The sequence below is a fragment of the Ylistrum balloti genome, unplaced genomic scaffold (genome assembly GCF_031769215.1).
Source record: "Ylistrum balloti isolate Yb309-2 unplaced genomic scaffold, AGI_CSIRO_Ybal_v1 Utg370110, whole genome shotgun sequence".
NCBI lineage: Eukaryota > Metazoa > Mollusca > Bivalvia > Pectinida > Pectinidae > Ylistrum > Ylistrum balloti.
In genome coordinates, this window is record NW_026782132.1 from 1,600,286 (window position 1) to 1,619,276 (window position 18,991).

The 18,991-nt window shown below is 37.0% G+C and overlaps 1 protein-coding gene across 1 annotated transcript; it reads left to right on the forward strand.

Moving 5' to 3' along the window:
* The first annotated feature begins 549 nt into the window (after positions 1-549).
* LOC132550203 (uncharacterized) lies at positions 550-15,259 on the forward strand. Its single transcript, XM_060214236.1, has 17 exons — positions 550-605; positions 1,062-1,085; positions 7,192-7,412; positions 7,642-9,369; positions 9,565-9,681; positions 10,063-10,173; positions 11,076-11,180; positions 11,464-11,571; positions 11,724-11,834; positions 12,281-12,391; positions 12,609-12,753; positions 13,068-13,187; positions 13,412-13,461; positions 13,690-13,861; positions 14,257-14,552; positions 14,661-14,809; positions 15,071-15,259. The coding sequence occupies exons 1-17, from the start codon at positions 550-552 to the stop codon at positions 15,257-15,259; spliced, it is 3,813 nt and encodes a 1,270-aa protein (XP_060070219.1).
* The last annotated feature ends 3,732 nt before the right edge of the window (positions 15,260-18,991 follow it).

Below are 18,991 nucleotides of genomic sequence, written 5' to 3' on the forward strand. Positions count from 1 at the left end.
AAGGCAATTTGTTTTTATTGATAAGGAAAACATTTTACTTAACAATATGCATTTTCAAATGGAATGATATTGATATATTTTCAATTTTACTTTCAGGTTTTGTATTGTTACTTCATGTATATTTTCTCATAGATATAAGATTTTCTTGTCATAACACACTTGCTATTGTTTTTTAAATGAAACATTTAATTCATGACCAAGTTAATTCAGGTGATAATGTTTTAATAATTAGCTTATCTGCCTGGCTTATGCCATTGTGCTTTGTCCGTCATCAACTTTTCCTTTAAAAGACTTTTCCTCCAGATCCACTGCATGGATTCTAACCATTGGTTAAATATACCCTCATGGGAGATGAATTCTAAATTGTTAGAGAGAAGTTGGTAAACTCCCTTGGGGCTGAGGGGTGGGACCCAAAAGAGGAAATTAAGGTTAAACTTTTAAAAATTCTATAAAATCTACATTTTTCATTTTTAGTATACAGTAGGAGGGTCAGTAGGAGTGTAGATTTTAAATTGTTAAAACCAGACCCCTCAGTCTATTAATGTAGCAATGTGCAAAGGTTCAAAATTCAACACAGAATCTTTCTGGCAGATTTCAGCTCTTAGGTAATGGGAGGGAACTCAATCTGTTATATAATTTGATAGAACCAACATATACTTATTACTGAGAAGAGAATGTGTTTATAGAACGTCTGGCACAACAATGATCTCTTTAGTACAAGCTGCTTATTTTAGCCGGTACTGTAGACTGATAATTTGTATGAACCCATAAAATATCTATTGATGTACAAATTAACTTGCATGTAATTAAAAGTATTCAAGGGACAAACCCTCTCATCTTTATTTTTACATTCCTTTTATGAATTAATTAACTTCTTCCAAGTTATTCACGTTATGGGTGCATATTTAGGGGTTATGAGGTCTGGAAAGACTGAAATTTCACATTCTGAAATTTTCCAGTTAAATAGTGTTGTCTGTGACATCTAGATCTATGCATGGGCCGTTAGTCATGAATACATGTGCAACTATGCTGTTCTATATGAATTATTCTTTTGTTGTCAGTTGTAAAGAATTATCTCAAACCAGGTGAGTGATACAGGCCAAATGGCTGTGTGTGCTATTTTTACCTGTTGTGCAATAAACTACATTTGGAAATTAGATAAGAGGATAAGTGATACAGGCCAAATGGGCCTCTTGTTATATTTGCCACAGTAACATTCCATGATACAGGTAGACCTATGTCACCACAGATAGGTTTGTATTGAGTAACTCTTATGGCTGTGTGTGCTATTTTTACCTGTTGTGCAATAAACTACATTTGGAAATTAGATAAGAGGATAAGGGGTTAGTAGTCAGCTGATTCTTACATCTGTTGGTTGATGGCAGACAATGGGAGGGGGAGGGGTTAGTCATATGTTGATCCTCATATCTGTTGGTTGACGGCAAAATGGTGGGAGGGGGAGGTTAGTCATCAGTTGTCTGAAATGTAGTTTATTTTCATCTATATACACATTTATTTCACACAAGAATTGGTAAACTACTGTATCTACACCTGGTAGCAGCTGATGCTGGTGCTTGTTTTGCTGTCCAACTTGTGATCCCATACCTTTTCACATTCCATCCCCCATTGAATGTGGAAAGGTATGGAATCACCTGGTTATCTGTGTTTTCCCAGGGTAATCTAGATTTCACCTCTTCCTCCTCCTCCTTCTCCTCCTTCTCCACTACACTACTGTATAAAATTGATCAGTAACTACATCAATCATTTTTGACAATAATATTTGTTTACTGACTGCATTATTAATATTATACAATATCATGAAGTTATACAACTATTTGTTGAAGATATTTTTTTATGATTCTTTGAATAAAATACAGTTGAAATATTAAAATATAGAATTGTGTGCTTGTTTTTTGTTTGTTCTCTGCTCTAGTAATGGTAATCACTACCTGAAGGGCTACTAGTAATGGTAATCACTAACTGAAGGGCCACTAGTAATGGTAATCACTACCTGAAGGGCCACTAGTAATGGTAATCACTACCTGAAGGGCCACTAGTAATGGTAATCACTACCTGCACGGCTACTAGTAATGGTAATCACTACCTGAAGGGCCACTAGTAATGGTAATCACTACCTGAAGGGCCACTAGTAATGGTAATCACTACCTGAAGGGCCACTAGTAATGGTAATCACTACCTGAAGGGCCACTAGTAATGGTAATCACTACCTGCACGGCTACTAGTAATGGTAATCACTACCTGCACGGCTACTAGTAATGGTAATCACTACCTGAAGGGCCACTAGTAATGGTAATCACTACCTGCACGGCTACTAGTAATGGTAATCACTACCTGAAGGGCCACTAGTAATGGTAATCACTACCTGAAGGGCCACTAGTAATGGTAATCGCTACCTGAAGGGCCACTAGTAATGGTAATCACTACCTGAAGGGCCACTAGTAATGGTAATCACTACCTGAAGGGCCACTAGTAATGGTAATCGCTACCTGAAGGACCACGAGTAATGGTAATCACTACCTGAAGGGCCACTAGTAATGGTAATCACTACCTGAAGGGCCACTAGTAATGGTAATCGCTACCTGAAGGACCACTAGTAATGGTAATCACTACCTGAAGGGCCACTAGTAATGGTAATCACTACCTGAAGGGCCACTAGTAATGGTAATCACTACCTGCACGGCCACTAGTAATGGTAATCACTACCTGAAGGGCCACTAGTAATGGTAATCACTACCTGAAGGGCCACTAGTAATGGTAATCACTACCTGAAGGGCCACTAGTAATGGTAATCACTACCTGCACGGCCACTAGTAATGGTAATCACTACCTGAAGGGCCACTAGTAATGGTAATCACTACCTGAAGGGCCACTAGTAATGGTAATCACTACCTGAACAGCTAGTCATCAGCTTAAGTGGCTATATTTAGTTTCTGCATTGTCTGGATTGTATTGACATGTGTAAAAACATCAGATCAAATTACAATATTATGACATTATTTTAAAGTCAGGTTGAACTGCCTCACATTAACGCTTTACACATTGCCTCTGACAATACACATGAGGTGTGATCTTGTTTAAGATGATCAGGATTTTCAGGAATCTATTCTAATAAACAAAACACAGGGAAAATGAGAAAAATGTGGAATATATTATTGGCCTACCTGGCTTCAGATTTGTTGCCCATCTTTTATATTATTTACCACTCTTTAAGAGACCTCTGTATACCATTAGGTATCCATCTGAAGTCTAGAAGATCAACCTCAACATTCATACCAGAAATTCTCCAACTGGAGATTTTTCTTGTCTTATACATGGAAAACGTTCATAATTTAATCAAATGGATGTGTCAATGCTCTTAAATAATATCTGAAATATAGATATAATGATCTGATTGTATTTATTGTCAATATGAATGACGTCTTCGTGATAGATAAATAATCTGTATGTAGCTGTCTACCAGATTGCATGGATGCTGATAATAAATACTATCTGGCCACATTTGAAGGTAACTGGTTGGTCACCAAAGTTTTTCCTTTAAACTTCTGAATATTGGTCAGTACCTTGTTATGGTATGATGAAGGCTGACCAATCCTAAGGAATGACCTTGGCCCTCTTTCAAAGACATAGACTGATGCGTTTATCCAAAAAGGTCCATTGTCATGATGTTTGACCAGTAGCCAAAGTCTGCTGGAAAGAAAGAGAACTTAAAGGGTGACACAATCAGAAATAAATCCTTAGCTCTGCTGGGAACTGGAACATATAGTGTCTAAATTAGCAGTTGTATCTGAGTCTACATATAGTGTCTAAATTAGCAGTTGTATCTGAGTCTACATATAGTGTCTAAATTAGCAGTGGTATCTGAGTCTACATATAGTGTCTAAATTAGCAGTGGTATCTGAGTCTACATATAGTGTCTAAATTATCAGTTGTATCTGAGTCTACATATAGTGTCTAAATTATCAGTTGTATCTGTGTCTGGAGATTTGTGACCCTGGTAGGTGTTGCCCTTGATGACGATAGTGTATAGTAGAGAGACAGTAAAATGCAGCACACATATTCTACAGCACCCATGAAATTTGTCTCAAGAAAATAGGTTTTCTTCACCTCGCCATGCAGATGCTGCTACATCCAGTAGTCAGGGCAAAACAGTGCATGTCTGTGATCTCTAGAAAATCATTATGACGGTTTGTAATGACACGGGGGAATAGATTTGGAAAAATTGACCACAGCCTCAAAAGTGGAGATCATAATTCAATCGTCTTTTTTACATACCTTGTGCAAGGTTGGAATACTTGAAATTCCTTCAGAGGAATAGTTTTTTTTTATGTCTTCGACCTCTAACCTTGACCTTTGGCACTCAGATATGAAAAATCACAATCGTCTCAACAACTCTAGGTAAAAGTGAGTAGTTGGTACCAAATTATGAAACACGTCTATTACCAAAAGTTTGAAGATATTAAAAGTTATCAATATCTTGGACAAAGGTCACAGAATTCTGACATCTGGCGCCATTGCTGTGATTGCGAGTAAAGGACACTTATAACAGTAATTCTAACTCTTCGACAGAAAATTTCCGGACAGGCATTGACCTTTGAACCGTTACTTTAACTCTGACCTTAGAGCAGACCTGCAACAGGAATGTGTAAATTAAAACGTTGTGATGCTGACGACCGTCCTTTTGTGACTCACGTTCAGAAGAAGGTGTCAACAGGGCTGACGTTCAGAACTACCCGGATATGTGGACAGGACCGTCGGATGGGTGTATTCACATATGTACAATGCATTGATCAATACTGAAGGTTAAGACTCCTAAATAAATAAGCATTCGTTAACCTTATAATCAAAACCAAGTGTTAAGTCAACCCATGACGCTTTGACAGATTGTGATATTCGTCATCAGAAGAGCGGCGTCCCAAAATATAACCTCACTATCAAGCTAGCCTATGAAATTGAAATTATCCTGGGTATAGTCAAAAGATCGTTTACATACATCGATAAGTCTATGTCCAACAAATGTGTCAGTCAGGCTACACTTGCATGTGCATATACTGGAACCTTTCAACTCTAAAATACCGTAGGATGAGAGTGGTCACTACATTTAGAGTTGTTTATATATCTAGTCATCTGCCCAAACAAATACCGGTGATTAGAAAATTTGAACATTTGTTGTATAAAATATTACCAAGAAATAGTCTGTGAATTCTAGACCTATAACTTGTATTGATTTAAGAGTCATTGATATTTCCAAGTCCGTGATATTTTATATTTATATATATATTTATAGTTTTTAATGTATTTAATACGAAGACAGAGGCTTTCAGCCAAATCCATGATTTTTCTAGGGTTAGGGTCAACAATTGTTTAGATATCGTTTGTAATTGATCAAACATGCAGCGAGTTTACTTGGAACATTTAAATGCGGTATAGACACGTGCAGGAACATCTTATATATCTGCCTTTCTGACTCGTGTTACTTGTGGTTTCAACACAATTCAGAACTTATAAATAATTATCCTTTAACATCACCATGATCGGTCACTTTCCTGTCCGTGTTCCGTAATACTCCGTGAAGTGGAGGCGGTTTTCATGATTCAGGTACATGCAATGTAATTATATAATTGGTGGGCATGGATTCTTTTACCGCTAATCTAGCCGTCTACGCGAAAATAAACCGATTTACAGTATGATACATGTAAATGTATATTTCTTATGTAGATACCAGTCTACAGTTTAAAACCGGTGATAAAAGTCGGGATCATGTTAATGAAAAAAATCGTAAACGGTGTCGTAAATCCTACAGGACAGGAAAGTATGGACGTATAATATATAAATATCTGTATTATACGTCTCTGGGTAAGACATCCGTGAGATTACGGGTACGTCCATACCCGTGAAGAAATCCTGATATACGACTTCCGTGATAAGCGATTTTAATGAATATTTTCAGATTTACAAATTAAATTCTAGAGTCTGTAATACACCTATCCGATATACCCTATTTGAGATCCCTCATGTTGCACGGAATTTAGGGATGGGTCAAACACATCCGCTGTTTAGCTAACATTGTTGAAATGTTAGGAGAATCTGGAAGTTTGACAATCGCAGAGATCAAAGTTAATCTAAGGAAAGTGGTTAACGAGATAAGAGGACCACAGTTTTGGTGACTGTTGACCTTTGTGTGACGAACAGGTAAAAATCGGTGAGGTGAAGAGCACAAGGGGGGAGATAAGCCAAGTCGCGCGGAGAGGTTGACAAGAGGCAGGATGGCTCCCTAGGTTTCAATAAGGTATGTCGTAATTTTTGTGACAAAAGTTACTCCATATATCAATGTTTGTGGTTAATTTTTTGAACGTTTCGCACGGAGAGTCTTGATACAGGTTCACATAAACAGACTGTGACTCTGTCATCAATACACGTGTGTATACATAGGATATGTAAGTGTCAAATATTACGGGAGTCGAACAGTGTCACAAATGTCACAACGGAAATAACAACACACATACACATACATCCGTTGTGTTATCTGCTCATCAGGGGTGATAACCTATTACATGTACGTATATGATAGAAATTGGTAAATAAATGTTCTCGTTACGTAACACACAAGAAAATGATAATCATTGTGAGAGAGCAGACAAGATTTATATACTCAATCAATTAAGGACATACATGTTGTAATGTTATGAACGACAGATTTGTATTAACAGTTTACATCATATATCAGTAAGTCAGAAAAAGTGATGACTTCAAACTAAACACATTTTATTTTCTTTTTACAATCAGTACTCGCAAAACCACAGACTTAATTCAATACATTTTTTTGTTTGTTTGTGGCAATACCTTCCCGATGGAGATATTCTTGACTGAAAATCTAACTTCACGTATCTGTTAATCAGTTATCAGGTCTTTTATTCACTCTGAATGAGATTGTCATCGTAGATTCCTAGGTGAACCCTGTGAATGGAATTGTCATTACAATGGTATTGTTACTGATAGTTGTACTTTCTGTTGTCAAAAAATTACTTCCTGTTATTTCAAAAGTGCAGCAAAAGTTGGAACGAGGAAGATCATTCAAAATTGCCTTTTAACTTTCAATTGCTCAACATAAAACATAAATGACAAAACATATCTTTTGTTGTTTTTTTTTGTTAAAGCCTGACTACATGACAGGATTCAGTATCACAATGGGCTGAGATCTGGATCTGTAAGTCGGAGGAGAAGAAGGTCAGCCGTTACCATAGTGATGGAGCGATTTGATATGTATGGTGACCCAGACAGCCAGAAATACCGTGCTGTGACAAGGCGTGTTTTAGTGTTGGGTGTGGTGTGTCTCACCTTAACAGTGGTGATGGTTGCAGTGGTCACTACTGTCCTACTCACTGCAGAAAATGGTACATTTTGTCGTAGTCTTGTAGATATAGGAAAACATTTCCTCTTTGTGTGTCTGCTGTGTTATTTGTAATAATGTTGAATGACATATGCTGTAAGTCTTCAATAGATTAAAAAAACCAAAGGTAACCCTGATATTAATCACAAAGTTACAGTTTTATCTCTTGTAATCAGGTTAAGTCTTACAGAGTTTCACAAACATGATAAAACTAGTTCATTTTGGAATTACAGATTCTAGACAGCCAATCCGTGCTGAAGCCTTATTGGGAGACTCAACATTGTCCTACACAGACAGGACTGGAGTGGAGACATTGAGATGGTCACAAAGTACTGGAAATCTCCTTGGTAGCATAGGGTCATTAGGGGACATGACCTCAAACATTGTCCATACAAATGTTGATCATACCACAAGTTCCTTCATTATACCACAGCACTCTAGAACTTCTTCATCCATTGTTATCAAATCATCAGTCATATCACGTTTGTCATCAGAATCATCATTAGGATCTGTTTTACCTTCTAGTCCGACTCCGAGTTTAGACTTTGATATCAAGCCTTCCCGAAGTCAACCTGTCATCAGTACCCAACACATCACTGATGTCCCTCAGTCATCCATATTTAGTGACAGTTTAGTGTCTTTCTTTCCATCTGAGGTGTCTGCTTCTGTAACCATGGAAACCAGTCTAACAATGTCATCAGGACACTTTATATCACCATCCTCTTCCTTTGACACGTTTGATATGTCCTTGATGCCCCTGTCCACTTTTGAGCTGACAAATAACGAAAATCAACCCTCAAACGTTCAACTTGCATCCTCATTTTTTCCTGGTGATTTTATGACCTCATTTTCGAGGTTAGAGAACCTTTCACTTGTTAAAACTACTCAAGAGTCAACAAAACATTTACAGTCACTAGTATCTCAGCTTGACATGTCGTCTGAGTTCTCTTTGTCATCCATAACATCAGAAAATTGGACAGGTGTTTCCTCTACATCAGAAGGTCATTCTACTTCCCCACCTTTGTCACCCATTTTACAAACCTCTTCAGAGTATGCCTGGTCTTCCCCCACAGGTATTCTTTCTCCATCTGTAGAGGAGAATATTAAGGTTACCACAGCTGATGTTTCTCATTCAAAGGTATATGTTTCCTTTTCTTTATCTAGTTTTGTTCTTGGTCCCAGTCAGACATCAAATTCTTCTCCCTCCTCTTCTTTCACACAATATCCAGTATCTACAACACTAGTACCTACCTCAGAGTCCTTGCATCTGTCTATGCCAAAGATCTCTTACCTCTCAACATCTGAACAGTCCTCATCGACATTTGACCCAATTACAGTGACGCCCAGTACATTAAAATCTACCTACCACTTTTCCACAGTAGTTCCCACCCTGGTCTCTAGATCTCTGTTGTCTTCTCGGGATAATGAGAATGAGAACCAAAGTGCCACTCTGTCGTCTGCATATCACACCCTCCTTGTGAAGGAGACAACACCTATGTACTCCAGTGAGAGTGCAGGGTCCACCGCCACAACTACAGTTGTTGCCACAGCTACCACTTCTATCAAAGCTATTTCCACAGCCACTACTGTCTCCTTAGCTTCTGCAACAACTATCATCACAGCTGTCCCCATAGCAACAGCCGCAACTGTTGCCACTACTAATGCCACAGCCATGTTCCAACTTGCCACCACAACCTCAGCTGCCCCTGCAGCCACATTCCAACCTGCCACCTCAACCTCAGCTGCCCATGCAGCCACATTCAAACCTGCAACCACAGCCTCAGTTGCCCCTACAGTCACATTCCAACCTGCCACCACATCTTCAGCTGCCTCTACAGCCACATTCCAACCTGCCACCACATCTTCAGCTGCCCCTACAGCCACATTCAAACTTGCCACTTCAACTGGAACAACATCTATAATCACATCCCCTACTGCAGTCATTACCACTACAGTCTCAGGTACATGTTTGGCAAAGTACTTTTGTTATAAAGGATTTCAATATAAAACTGATATTATCTAAGCATGTTACAGATTAATTGACAGTAGCAATTGAAAGAGTAAAATTTAATCCAAAAACATAATGTTCTTAATCAATATAATGTCTCATTGATACAGAAAGATGTATTTTTAAAACTCTCGAATCTTTGCCTTAGGTATCCGGTGCCCCACTGGTCAGGCACCATGTGATGATGGCACCTGTGTACCAGCCAGCAGGTTTTGTGATGGGGTTGTCCACTGTCCTGATGCCAGTGATGAATCTAAGGACTGCAGTATGTATAATGGTTATGTTATTAGACACGGGTAGACATGAGAGTTTCTGTACCACATAAAGATCTTAACATGTCATCTTCATTGATAGTAACACAGCAATGAATCCAACCTTTCAGAATAAAACTACTGACTATAGATATGTTCCCTTACATGTGTCTGGAGGTAATGAAAGAGGAAAAGTCAAAGTAAGGAGTCCCTTTTTTATTGGACATCAACAGAAACAATAGAATGTTGCTAAATGTGTCTGTGGACAATAAAAGTCCTGTTAAATTACCAGTAGAGATTTGTCCATGGAAAAGGATCTAGACAAATTTCAAAACCTGTGTTTTATTATTTTGAGTGATAAATGTTAACCATAAAATATGTTTCAAATTGATCAGGTTGTGGGAGTGGTCAGTTCAAATGTAGCAGTGGTCAGTGTGTGTCTAGTTCAGCTAGGTGCGACAGATATCTGCAATGTAAGGACAAGACTGATGAATTCAACTGCTCAGGTAATTATAATTTTGTGTTGATATGCAGAAATGTATATATTTCAGTGGCTATCCTATTCTAGTGCTTTGGAATTATTGTACTAAAGTATAGTTGCACTAAATACAGTTTCTGTATGTCATTGATATAACAATTATTGCAAGTGCACAAATTCAGTATTGCACTAATTTATTCCAAGTTGTTTGTGCACTAACAAAAATGAGTTCTTTTATGATAATTGGTTACAATGAATTTGTCAAAAATTTACAACCAAATTGTATTTGATGGAATGAGATATGAAAGAAATCATTTTATGGTTGTTATGATATGTCTAAAACCCTAATATTGTTCTGGGTATCTTGGTAACCAAAGTGTTGCTACAGGGTGTCTAGGTAACCAGTGTTGCTACAGGGTGTCTAGGTAGCCATAGTGTTGCTACAGTGTATCTTGGTAACCACTGTTGCTGCAGGGTGTCTAGGTAACCAGTGTTACTACAAGGTATCTAGGTAACCAGTGTTGCTACAGGGTGTCTAGGTAACCAAAGTGTTGCTACAGTGTGTCTAGGTAACCAGTGTTGCTACAGAGTATCTTGGTAACCAAAGTGTTGCTACAGTGTGTCTAGGTAACCAGTGTTGCTACAGGGTATCTAGGTAACAAAAGTGTTGCTTCAGGGTGTCTAGGTAACCAGTGTTACTACAGGGTGTCTAGGTAACCAGTGTTACTACAGGGTGTCTACGTCACCAAAGTGTTGGTACAGGGTGTCTAGGTAACCAGTGTTGCTACAGGGTGTCTAGGTAACCAGTGTTGCTACAGGGTGTCTAGGTAACCAGTGTTGCTACAGGGTGTCTAGGTAACCATTTAAAGTGTTGCTACAGAGTATCTAGGTTGCCAATGTGACTCTGGGCTGTCTCTGTTTCTGTTATAGGGTGTTTTGGTTTCCAGTGTGCCTCGGGACTCTGCTTGTGGTCTCATTCTAGTAGATGTAACCAGGTGTTTGACTGTGAGGACTTGAGTGACGAGCTAGGGTGCCGTATGTATACTTTTATATTATTAAATTTTACAATTATGTCGGGAGAAGTTTCATCAGGAAGAAACTGTCTTAACTAGAAAACTGAAAGCTTTAATTCAAAATCACTTCAGTTAAATCTTCATTGAAAGTTTTACTCATATGCAAGACCATAACAGATATATAATATCTTGATCTGAAACTGTTACAGAGTCCATGGTTTAAACTGATGGAGTGATTTACCTTTCTACCTGTCATTGTTGAGTTGTTCTGTATTTAATTCAGTCGTATTAATTATGATTAACAGCCTTCAGACCTGGCTACAAGCGATGTGACAATGGAGTGTTCATCCAGGCATCTGATTGGTGTGATGGTGTGGACGATTGCTATGACAATAGTGATGAGACACAGTGTGGTGAGTTATCAAGGTTACAAGGGATGCTTGGAATAACTTCCATCTACTACACTCAATTTAAAATCTTTGAAAGTTTAAGTTACTTATTTAGTGCTAAATTAAAAAAAAAAAATATGACAGTTTAAATATAAAACAATTATCTTTGATGGCAGCGTGTGAACCTCAGACAGAGATAGCCTGCCAGGATGGGGGCTGTATACGACAAGAATGGGCCTGTGATGGATTCTGGGACTGTATTAACGGGACTGATGAGAAAAACTGTGGTAAGTCTGTATAGAGAGACACTTTGTTGGATATTGCAGTAATTTCAAGTAGTGATGGTTCTTGATGACCTTGGTATGTTTTGATGTGTTGGTCAGAATTTTATTTATTATGTATACCTGTCAGAATGATTTTTGTAAATGTTCACTCAGCAGTCAGTAACATTGATGCAATGCTGACCCTATCAGACAAGAGATTTAGCAAGTACTACAGGTGTCCGAAAGAAACAGCAGTGACAAATGTGAACTATCTTTCTGGAATAGGGTTTTGGTTGTAAATGGTGTGTTTATCAATAGGACACCATATAGATCATTAATACAAAAACCTGTAGCTATGTGTAACAACATTCCTGTAGAAGCAATGTATAATCAGTAAGGTATATGGATTTTTCAGGTTCGTGTGTTTTCTGTATTAATTCTAAACTGATATTATATGTAAAATTCTCTAGACCACTGCAGCAGTGAAGAATTTAAGTGCTCTGACTATCAATGTGTTGCTATGGATACTGTATGTGATGGTCACCAAGACTGTTCCCGGGGTGAAGATGAGCTTAATTGTTGTAAGTAATTATCAAGTTTAGATTAAGACAATTCAAACAAATGTTAACATATATCCATATCCTGATCTCTGAACAGATACTTCCAGGAAGTATAACAGAGCCATTCAAAACAGATGACTTTCCTAAAACTGCAGCCTCAGAACAGATCTTTTTCTTTCTATAACATTGAGTTGTGTTGAGAGCATATACAGACTAGCGTATTAGCCTTTTCTTTCAGTTTCCCTCTCAACTGGCAACCAATCAGATCAAAACTTGACCAGTGGTCAGCTGTTGGTCTGGCACTCAAACCATATCCAGCCCCTCTGTAACACCAACTGGACACAGCAATTGAGTGATCACATGTGCCTACATCTTGGACATGAGTGAGTTTTAGAAATCTGCATGGGGAAATCTTGAGATGATGTTTCAAAAAAATGGTCTTTTTATAAATTATGTAGACAACAAAAGTTTGCTTGATGTGAAATTCGTAGATTTGAGATTAAAATGATTTATTTTTTGTTTGTTGTGTTTAGTTTTCTTCTGACTAATTTGTTATTCACTAAAGAATATTTATTGTCATGTTGATTTGTAGAATTGTTTCTTCTCTTAACAAATAACCCTTTATATAGAAATAGTGTTATCAGCTGTTAAATGTTTACTTCTAATTTAAGTATAAAATCATTACTGCATTTTTCAGGAAGTCTATCCAGACAGTATACACACCAGAGACTTCATCCTCTCAAAACTCGTACTTTGAAATCAAATCAGACATTACAATGTCTGAAATTCCACATATCCTTGGTAATATTGTAAATGTGTAAGTACTTCTAGGATAAGATGAAAAATCTTACTGCAGTATTGATCTTAAATGATGATGAGCACAAACAATCAGTCATGGTTAATTAACTTTTGTTTTCATATAAACAATATTCTTTATTAAAATTAGAAAAAATTATAATGTTTTTCAAGATTCAATAGTAATTAATTTATAAACCCGTTTTTCTGTTCGGAGTGACAATATCTAGTTATCTGTATTTGTAGGACAAGCTGTTCCAGTGGGAGCTTGGTCAACATTTCCTGTTCTAAAAAAGGTAACAATTACACTTAAAGCTGTAAAATTGGATACTTTTTTCAAGTAAAAACTTATTAGTTTATCTTAGTTGTAGGATTTATGTGTACCTGTGGTTCTGTCCAATGCAAGGTTGACAGTATCATTCACATGTTTTACTAAGCCTTGAACTGACAAATATGTCAATTTATGATTTCATTGTTTTGACTTCATAGCTTTGTTGTGATTGTATAATTGTTCTGTTTTGAAGAGTGTGGAATGAGGAATGGAGATTTTCTCACTGCTTACATTGCGGGTGGAGAATTATCTCCCTTGGGGAAATGGCCATGGGTGGTTTCTCTGACGTATCTTGGGGAGCCACTCTGTGCTGCAGCCATATTAACCAATCAATGGCTAGTAACAGCTGGACATTGTGTGGCATTGTAAGTTATATGTTTGTACAGGAATTCCTATTTGTTTTTAAAAAAATGGCTTATTATTATAGAAGAATAGGACAATTCAGTTAAGCATAAATATCATTAATATGATTTAGTCTTCATCTTCCTCAGAGAAGACTCAGTGAATTACTATCTTAAATGCTTTAAAAAACTTTCATTTTTGTACAATTTGTCTCTCAAAACTCTGTAAAAATAATCTTGAAGAACAAAATTATATGTACATGTAAATTTCAATATCTACATGTACTGATTATAATAAATTCATTTCTGAATACAAATTGTTGAACATTAAGCTGTAAAAAGTGTTATAGATTTTTATTTACGTTGGTCTGTTTTTAACTGGAGTTGTATTTTTTTTAAGTATAAATTTATTGTTACAGGCCAGGGGCACATGATTACACACGTACACCATTTTATGTCCAAGCTTCTGCTGGATCTGTCAAACGTTCTAGAGACCAGACATCTCGCAGTAACATGGTTACCGCTGACAGAATATTACAGCATCCCAACTTTACATTCACCGGACTTGGCTCTATCCTTTGGGATGTAGCTTTGGTGCACTTGGAACGACCTCTGATCTTCACAGAGGTCATTCAACCAATATGTCTTCCAACAGATGAGGATGGGTATGATAACTGCTACTTGGCAGGATGGGGATACTTGGACAATGATAGAGGTAGTAGCATGTCTATTATCATCAATATTTTAATTATGACGGTGATATTGTATTATTTTTTGTAAATGAGAAAACAATATTTACATACTATTCCTTTTGTTGATACAGGACAGTTACCCCAGTACCTGAGAGAGGTTAAAGTTCAGGTGTTGGAAGATGAGAATTGTAGCCAGGACACAGTTGCCATGGAAACCGTTGTCGACACAAACATCACCCTATGTGCTGGCTATAGTAGTGGGGTTTTGTCTGGCTGTCAGGTATGATCTAAGTAAGACATCTTATTTTATAAGCTTAACGTTTACAATCTTGAATTAAGATTTTGAAATTTATGATTTACTTTGAAGTCATTCATACAAATTTGTACATAGTTTTCTTTAAATGGGAATAACTAATGCAAGACGAAAATGTCCTTCAGAAAATTTTCCTAAAGAGCAGTTTTAGTTGATAAGAAAAAACACCAATTACTAACTAAATAATCTGACAACAATCTAAAGAAATGTTTACCATTCCACCTGTAGGGTGACAGTGGAGGCCCCTTAATGTGTGAGGACACCAGAGGCCATTGGTTTTTAGCTGGTGTCCTGAGTAGTGGTTCATCAAAATGTGGTGTTGTTACTTCTCAGACAGACAGGTATACACGAGTCTCAGCTCTAAGGGAGTGGATCTCTGATATTACAGGGACATTCTACACCAAAAGGACATCCTAAGTCTGAGTTAACAAATGTGAGAGAGTGAATTCCAAGCATCACAGAGAAATCCTGATGTCATATTTAGTTAAATCTACACACGTGTCAGCTCTGTGGGAGTGAATTACAGACATCACAGAGAAGTCCTGATGTCATATTTAGTTAGATCTACACACGCGTCAGCTCTATGGGAGTGAATTACAGACATCACAGAGAAGTCCTGATGTCATATTTAGTTAGATCTACACACGCGTCAGCTCTGTGGGAGTGAAATTTTGAAGTCGGGGCTACATGATTGTGAGCACTTAGAGAGTGTACTTTTGACATCACAAGGATATTCTTAGATCAGGTACACACCACTATATTTCAAGGGCAGATCTTTAAGGATTTTTCTCCCATGTGAAAAATTGATACATACATTCTTGTGAACACTTAGATGCAATTGAACAAGCCACATGTGCAATGTAGAGTTTTTTTTGTTTCATTGGTGATATCAATCTTTACAAATTTGTTGGGGAGAACATGCAACCATGAAAGTATTGCCATGATAATTTGGGGACTACAGTAGAGAGAGGCTCTCAGGGAGTGAATTTATATCACATATTACTGGTGCTTCATATAGAAAGATTATATATCTATACATTGTGTATACATCTGTAAGATGTCATACAATTGTACATATCATCATATTGTACATATAAGTTTGTGCTGAAAGCTTGCCTTTTAAGTTCACCACCAAGAACTGGAGGGGACAAGTTTTTGTGTTTTGTCTCATTACATGGGATGAAGGGGTTCACCCTGGTCAGACAATGTGTTATGTATCAAATTTAGGTCTTTCTGACCTTTATTTTGACCTTTGAACTACATCAAAGGAAAACTTTATTCCCTATCTTTTACACTCCTAATCAAGAGACCTATATGCTCAAGTTATGGCTTCACTTTGGTGAGATGCTGTGTTTCATATCAAAAGAAGTTTGCTGTGACCTAAATTTTGATCTTTGACCTACATCAATGAGAAGACTTCTCCAACCCTATCTTTTACGCAAGTAATCACATTAACTTTATACTTGAGTGGTGGATTCACCTTCATGAGGCGGTGCGTCGCATATTAAAAGTAGGTCACTCTAAACTACATTTTAGCCTTTTATTTGCATCAAAGAAAACACTTGTCTAGATTCTACTGTCTACACAACTAATCAAGAAACTTAATACTTAGGATATGGTTTTACCTTACAAACAGTGTTGGTATCAAAAGTAAGTCACTGTGACCTACATTTTGACCTTTGATCTACCTTAAAGGAAAAGTTGGTCTGAGCCCTTTCTTCTACATTACAAATCATAGGATCTTAATATGTTGGATATGTGTTCATCTTGGTAAGGCGGTGTCATGTTTCAATAGTACTAGAAAGTCACTTTGACATGGACCTACAACTAATTGTGGGAACTTGATATTTAGGATATGTGTTCATCTTGGTAAGACAGTGTCATGTATCAATAGTACAGTTTGAGATATCCGCTGTTATTTATTTTTAAAATTCTGAAGCATTTAGTCTTCATGTTGACTTTAACAATAGTTATCAGGCAAAAACACAGTACCTTGTTGTGAAATAAGTATCTGAATATGTTGGCATGATACAAATGTACCTAGTGTATAGGACAGCTTTGTAGAATGTCTATCAGAACAAAACACATCAATTAACATTCCCTTAATAAACATATATGTGTACTGTATATATGTATACAAATATATATGTACTGTACCTGTGTTTAATACATGTATTTACGTGGTATATTTTTATTACTGATCAACTTCTCCTAACATTTAATTAAGAATTCTTTACAATCACATTGTTTGATTCAAGTCTATCAGTAGAAATTGAAACATTCCTTAACAAAAGTCTGAAGGCAATTAGGCTTTGACACAAGAAAGAAATTTTACCCCACTCGCTAATTCTTGAGAATTTTGTTGTAAATTATCCTCTAAAAAAAGGGCATTGTATTCAAGCAACTCTCTGTGAGTGTTTCAACAGCTGACTTCAACAGCTGACTTCAACAGCTGACTTCAACAGCTGACTTTAACAGCTGACTTTAACAGCTGACTTCAACAGCTGACTTTAACAGCTGACTTCAACAGCTGACTTCAACAGCTGACTTTAACAGCTGACTTCAACAGCTGACTTCAACAGCTGACTTTAACAACTTCAGGAAGTGAACATCAAATTGTAGTTTATGACTACAAAAGCCAAAAGCAATATCAATTTTTGTACAAGACATTGTATAAAATGTATTTAGAATTGTGCCAAGCTAATTTGGTTCCTATTTTTGTATTATAATAAATGTAAACATCAAAGATCTGAGCAATTTCATGACTATTTATGTCTATTTTCATTACTATTTACAATGTACATATATCAAAATAATTTATACAACTGGTAATTGTGTAAACAACAGATGAAATAAATTTACATATTAATTATCAAAATATATTTTTTTACGCTTTGATAAATAAAATACAAAAAGCATTTGTTTTGTGTTTCTTATTTCTATTGAGACTATGTTTGATTGAATATTAAACGTTGATTTAGAGTTTAATTAATGAATGCTGACCTTATATCAATATGGTCTTAATTTCTACCTCTGGGATAGTTGATTTTTCCTTTGAGACTACAAGTTTCAGGAATGAAGGGGTGTTACTGTATATAAGTATGTAGCAGAAGTGGACTGTGTTGATCAGCAGTGACTGTAGCATAGCTGGTAGAGACTCTTTGTCTAGAGTTTGGATGGTCATATTATAAACTGGAGCTTGTAACCAGCCTTTGTTTAAAGTAGATGAGTGCTTGACCAGAAGATACCTGAACCTGGGGCACACATTGCTCTGTATTTGCGGGTGAAGAACTGGAAAAATTAAAGAGGAATGTGGTGGAACAGGACTGGGTTGATCATTAGCAACCTGGTGGCTCAATCAGGAGAGCCTCAGTCTAGAGATTAGAGGGTCTTGGGTTCAAACCCCAGTTTGACCATGAATTTTTCCACTCCTGTTACAAGTGTGCATGTATGAAACACCAAAATTAGTAACTACATGTGTGACTTCACTCCCTCACCTCACATTTCAGGGTTGTAGGGTCAAAGTGACTGTTACCATTTTCAGAAAAGTCAGTTATCTAGTGCCTTCATTCCTGGAGATTTTATGACTCCACATTCATATAAAGGACCATAATTTCAGAAACAAGACTGAGCATCAGGGTTGCAGGGTGGAGGGCACCATTACTATTTTTAGATCATCCTTGTTAGTGCTCTACCAGGTGGATTCATTGAAGGAGTTCACATTCTTTGGAAGGACTATAATGATCAATTTGGAGTGTTGTAAGGTCAAGGTCAAGGTCACCACAATTCTTTTTAGAAATCCTTGTCAGTGCTGTAATGGCTTCATTCCTTGAGGAATTTGGATCAGACTCCACTCACTTGGGCATCTTTTGAGGTTGAACCCTGAGGAATCGTTTGTGATGTTAAATGTGAACCAGTGTACATCATAAGGGAGAAATTAAAGAAACAATTACTTCATACAAACTTGTATCATAGCATTTACATTTATTTGTACATTGTGTATACTATATCCAAAATAACAACACAAGAGAGTTTACCTAAAACCTGAAACATCTCAATAGCTGTAAGTCACCACAAATACGAATAAATGGTCATCTTCTTCAACATACTCCTCATCTCAAGTCGGTTTATAACCTTACAGGCTGACCT

Coding starts and splice junctions, on each gene's coding strand:
- LOC132550203 (XM_060214236.1), top strand. CDS start 550: ATGTGCAAAGGTTCAAAATTCAACACAGAATCTTTCTGGCAGATTTCA. Junction 13,188..13,411: donor CTTGGTAATATTGTAAATGT/GTAAGTACTTCT, acceptor CTGTATTTGTAG/GACAAGCTGTTCCAGTGGGA. Junction 14,553..14,660: donor ATACTTGGACAATGATAGAG/GTAGTAGCATGT, acceptor TTGTTGATACAG/GACAGTTACCCCAGTACCTG.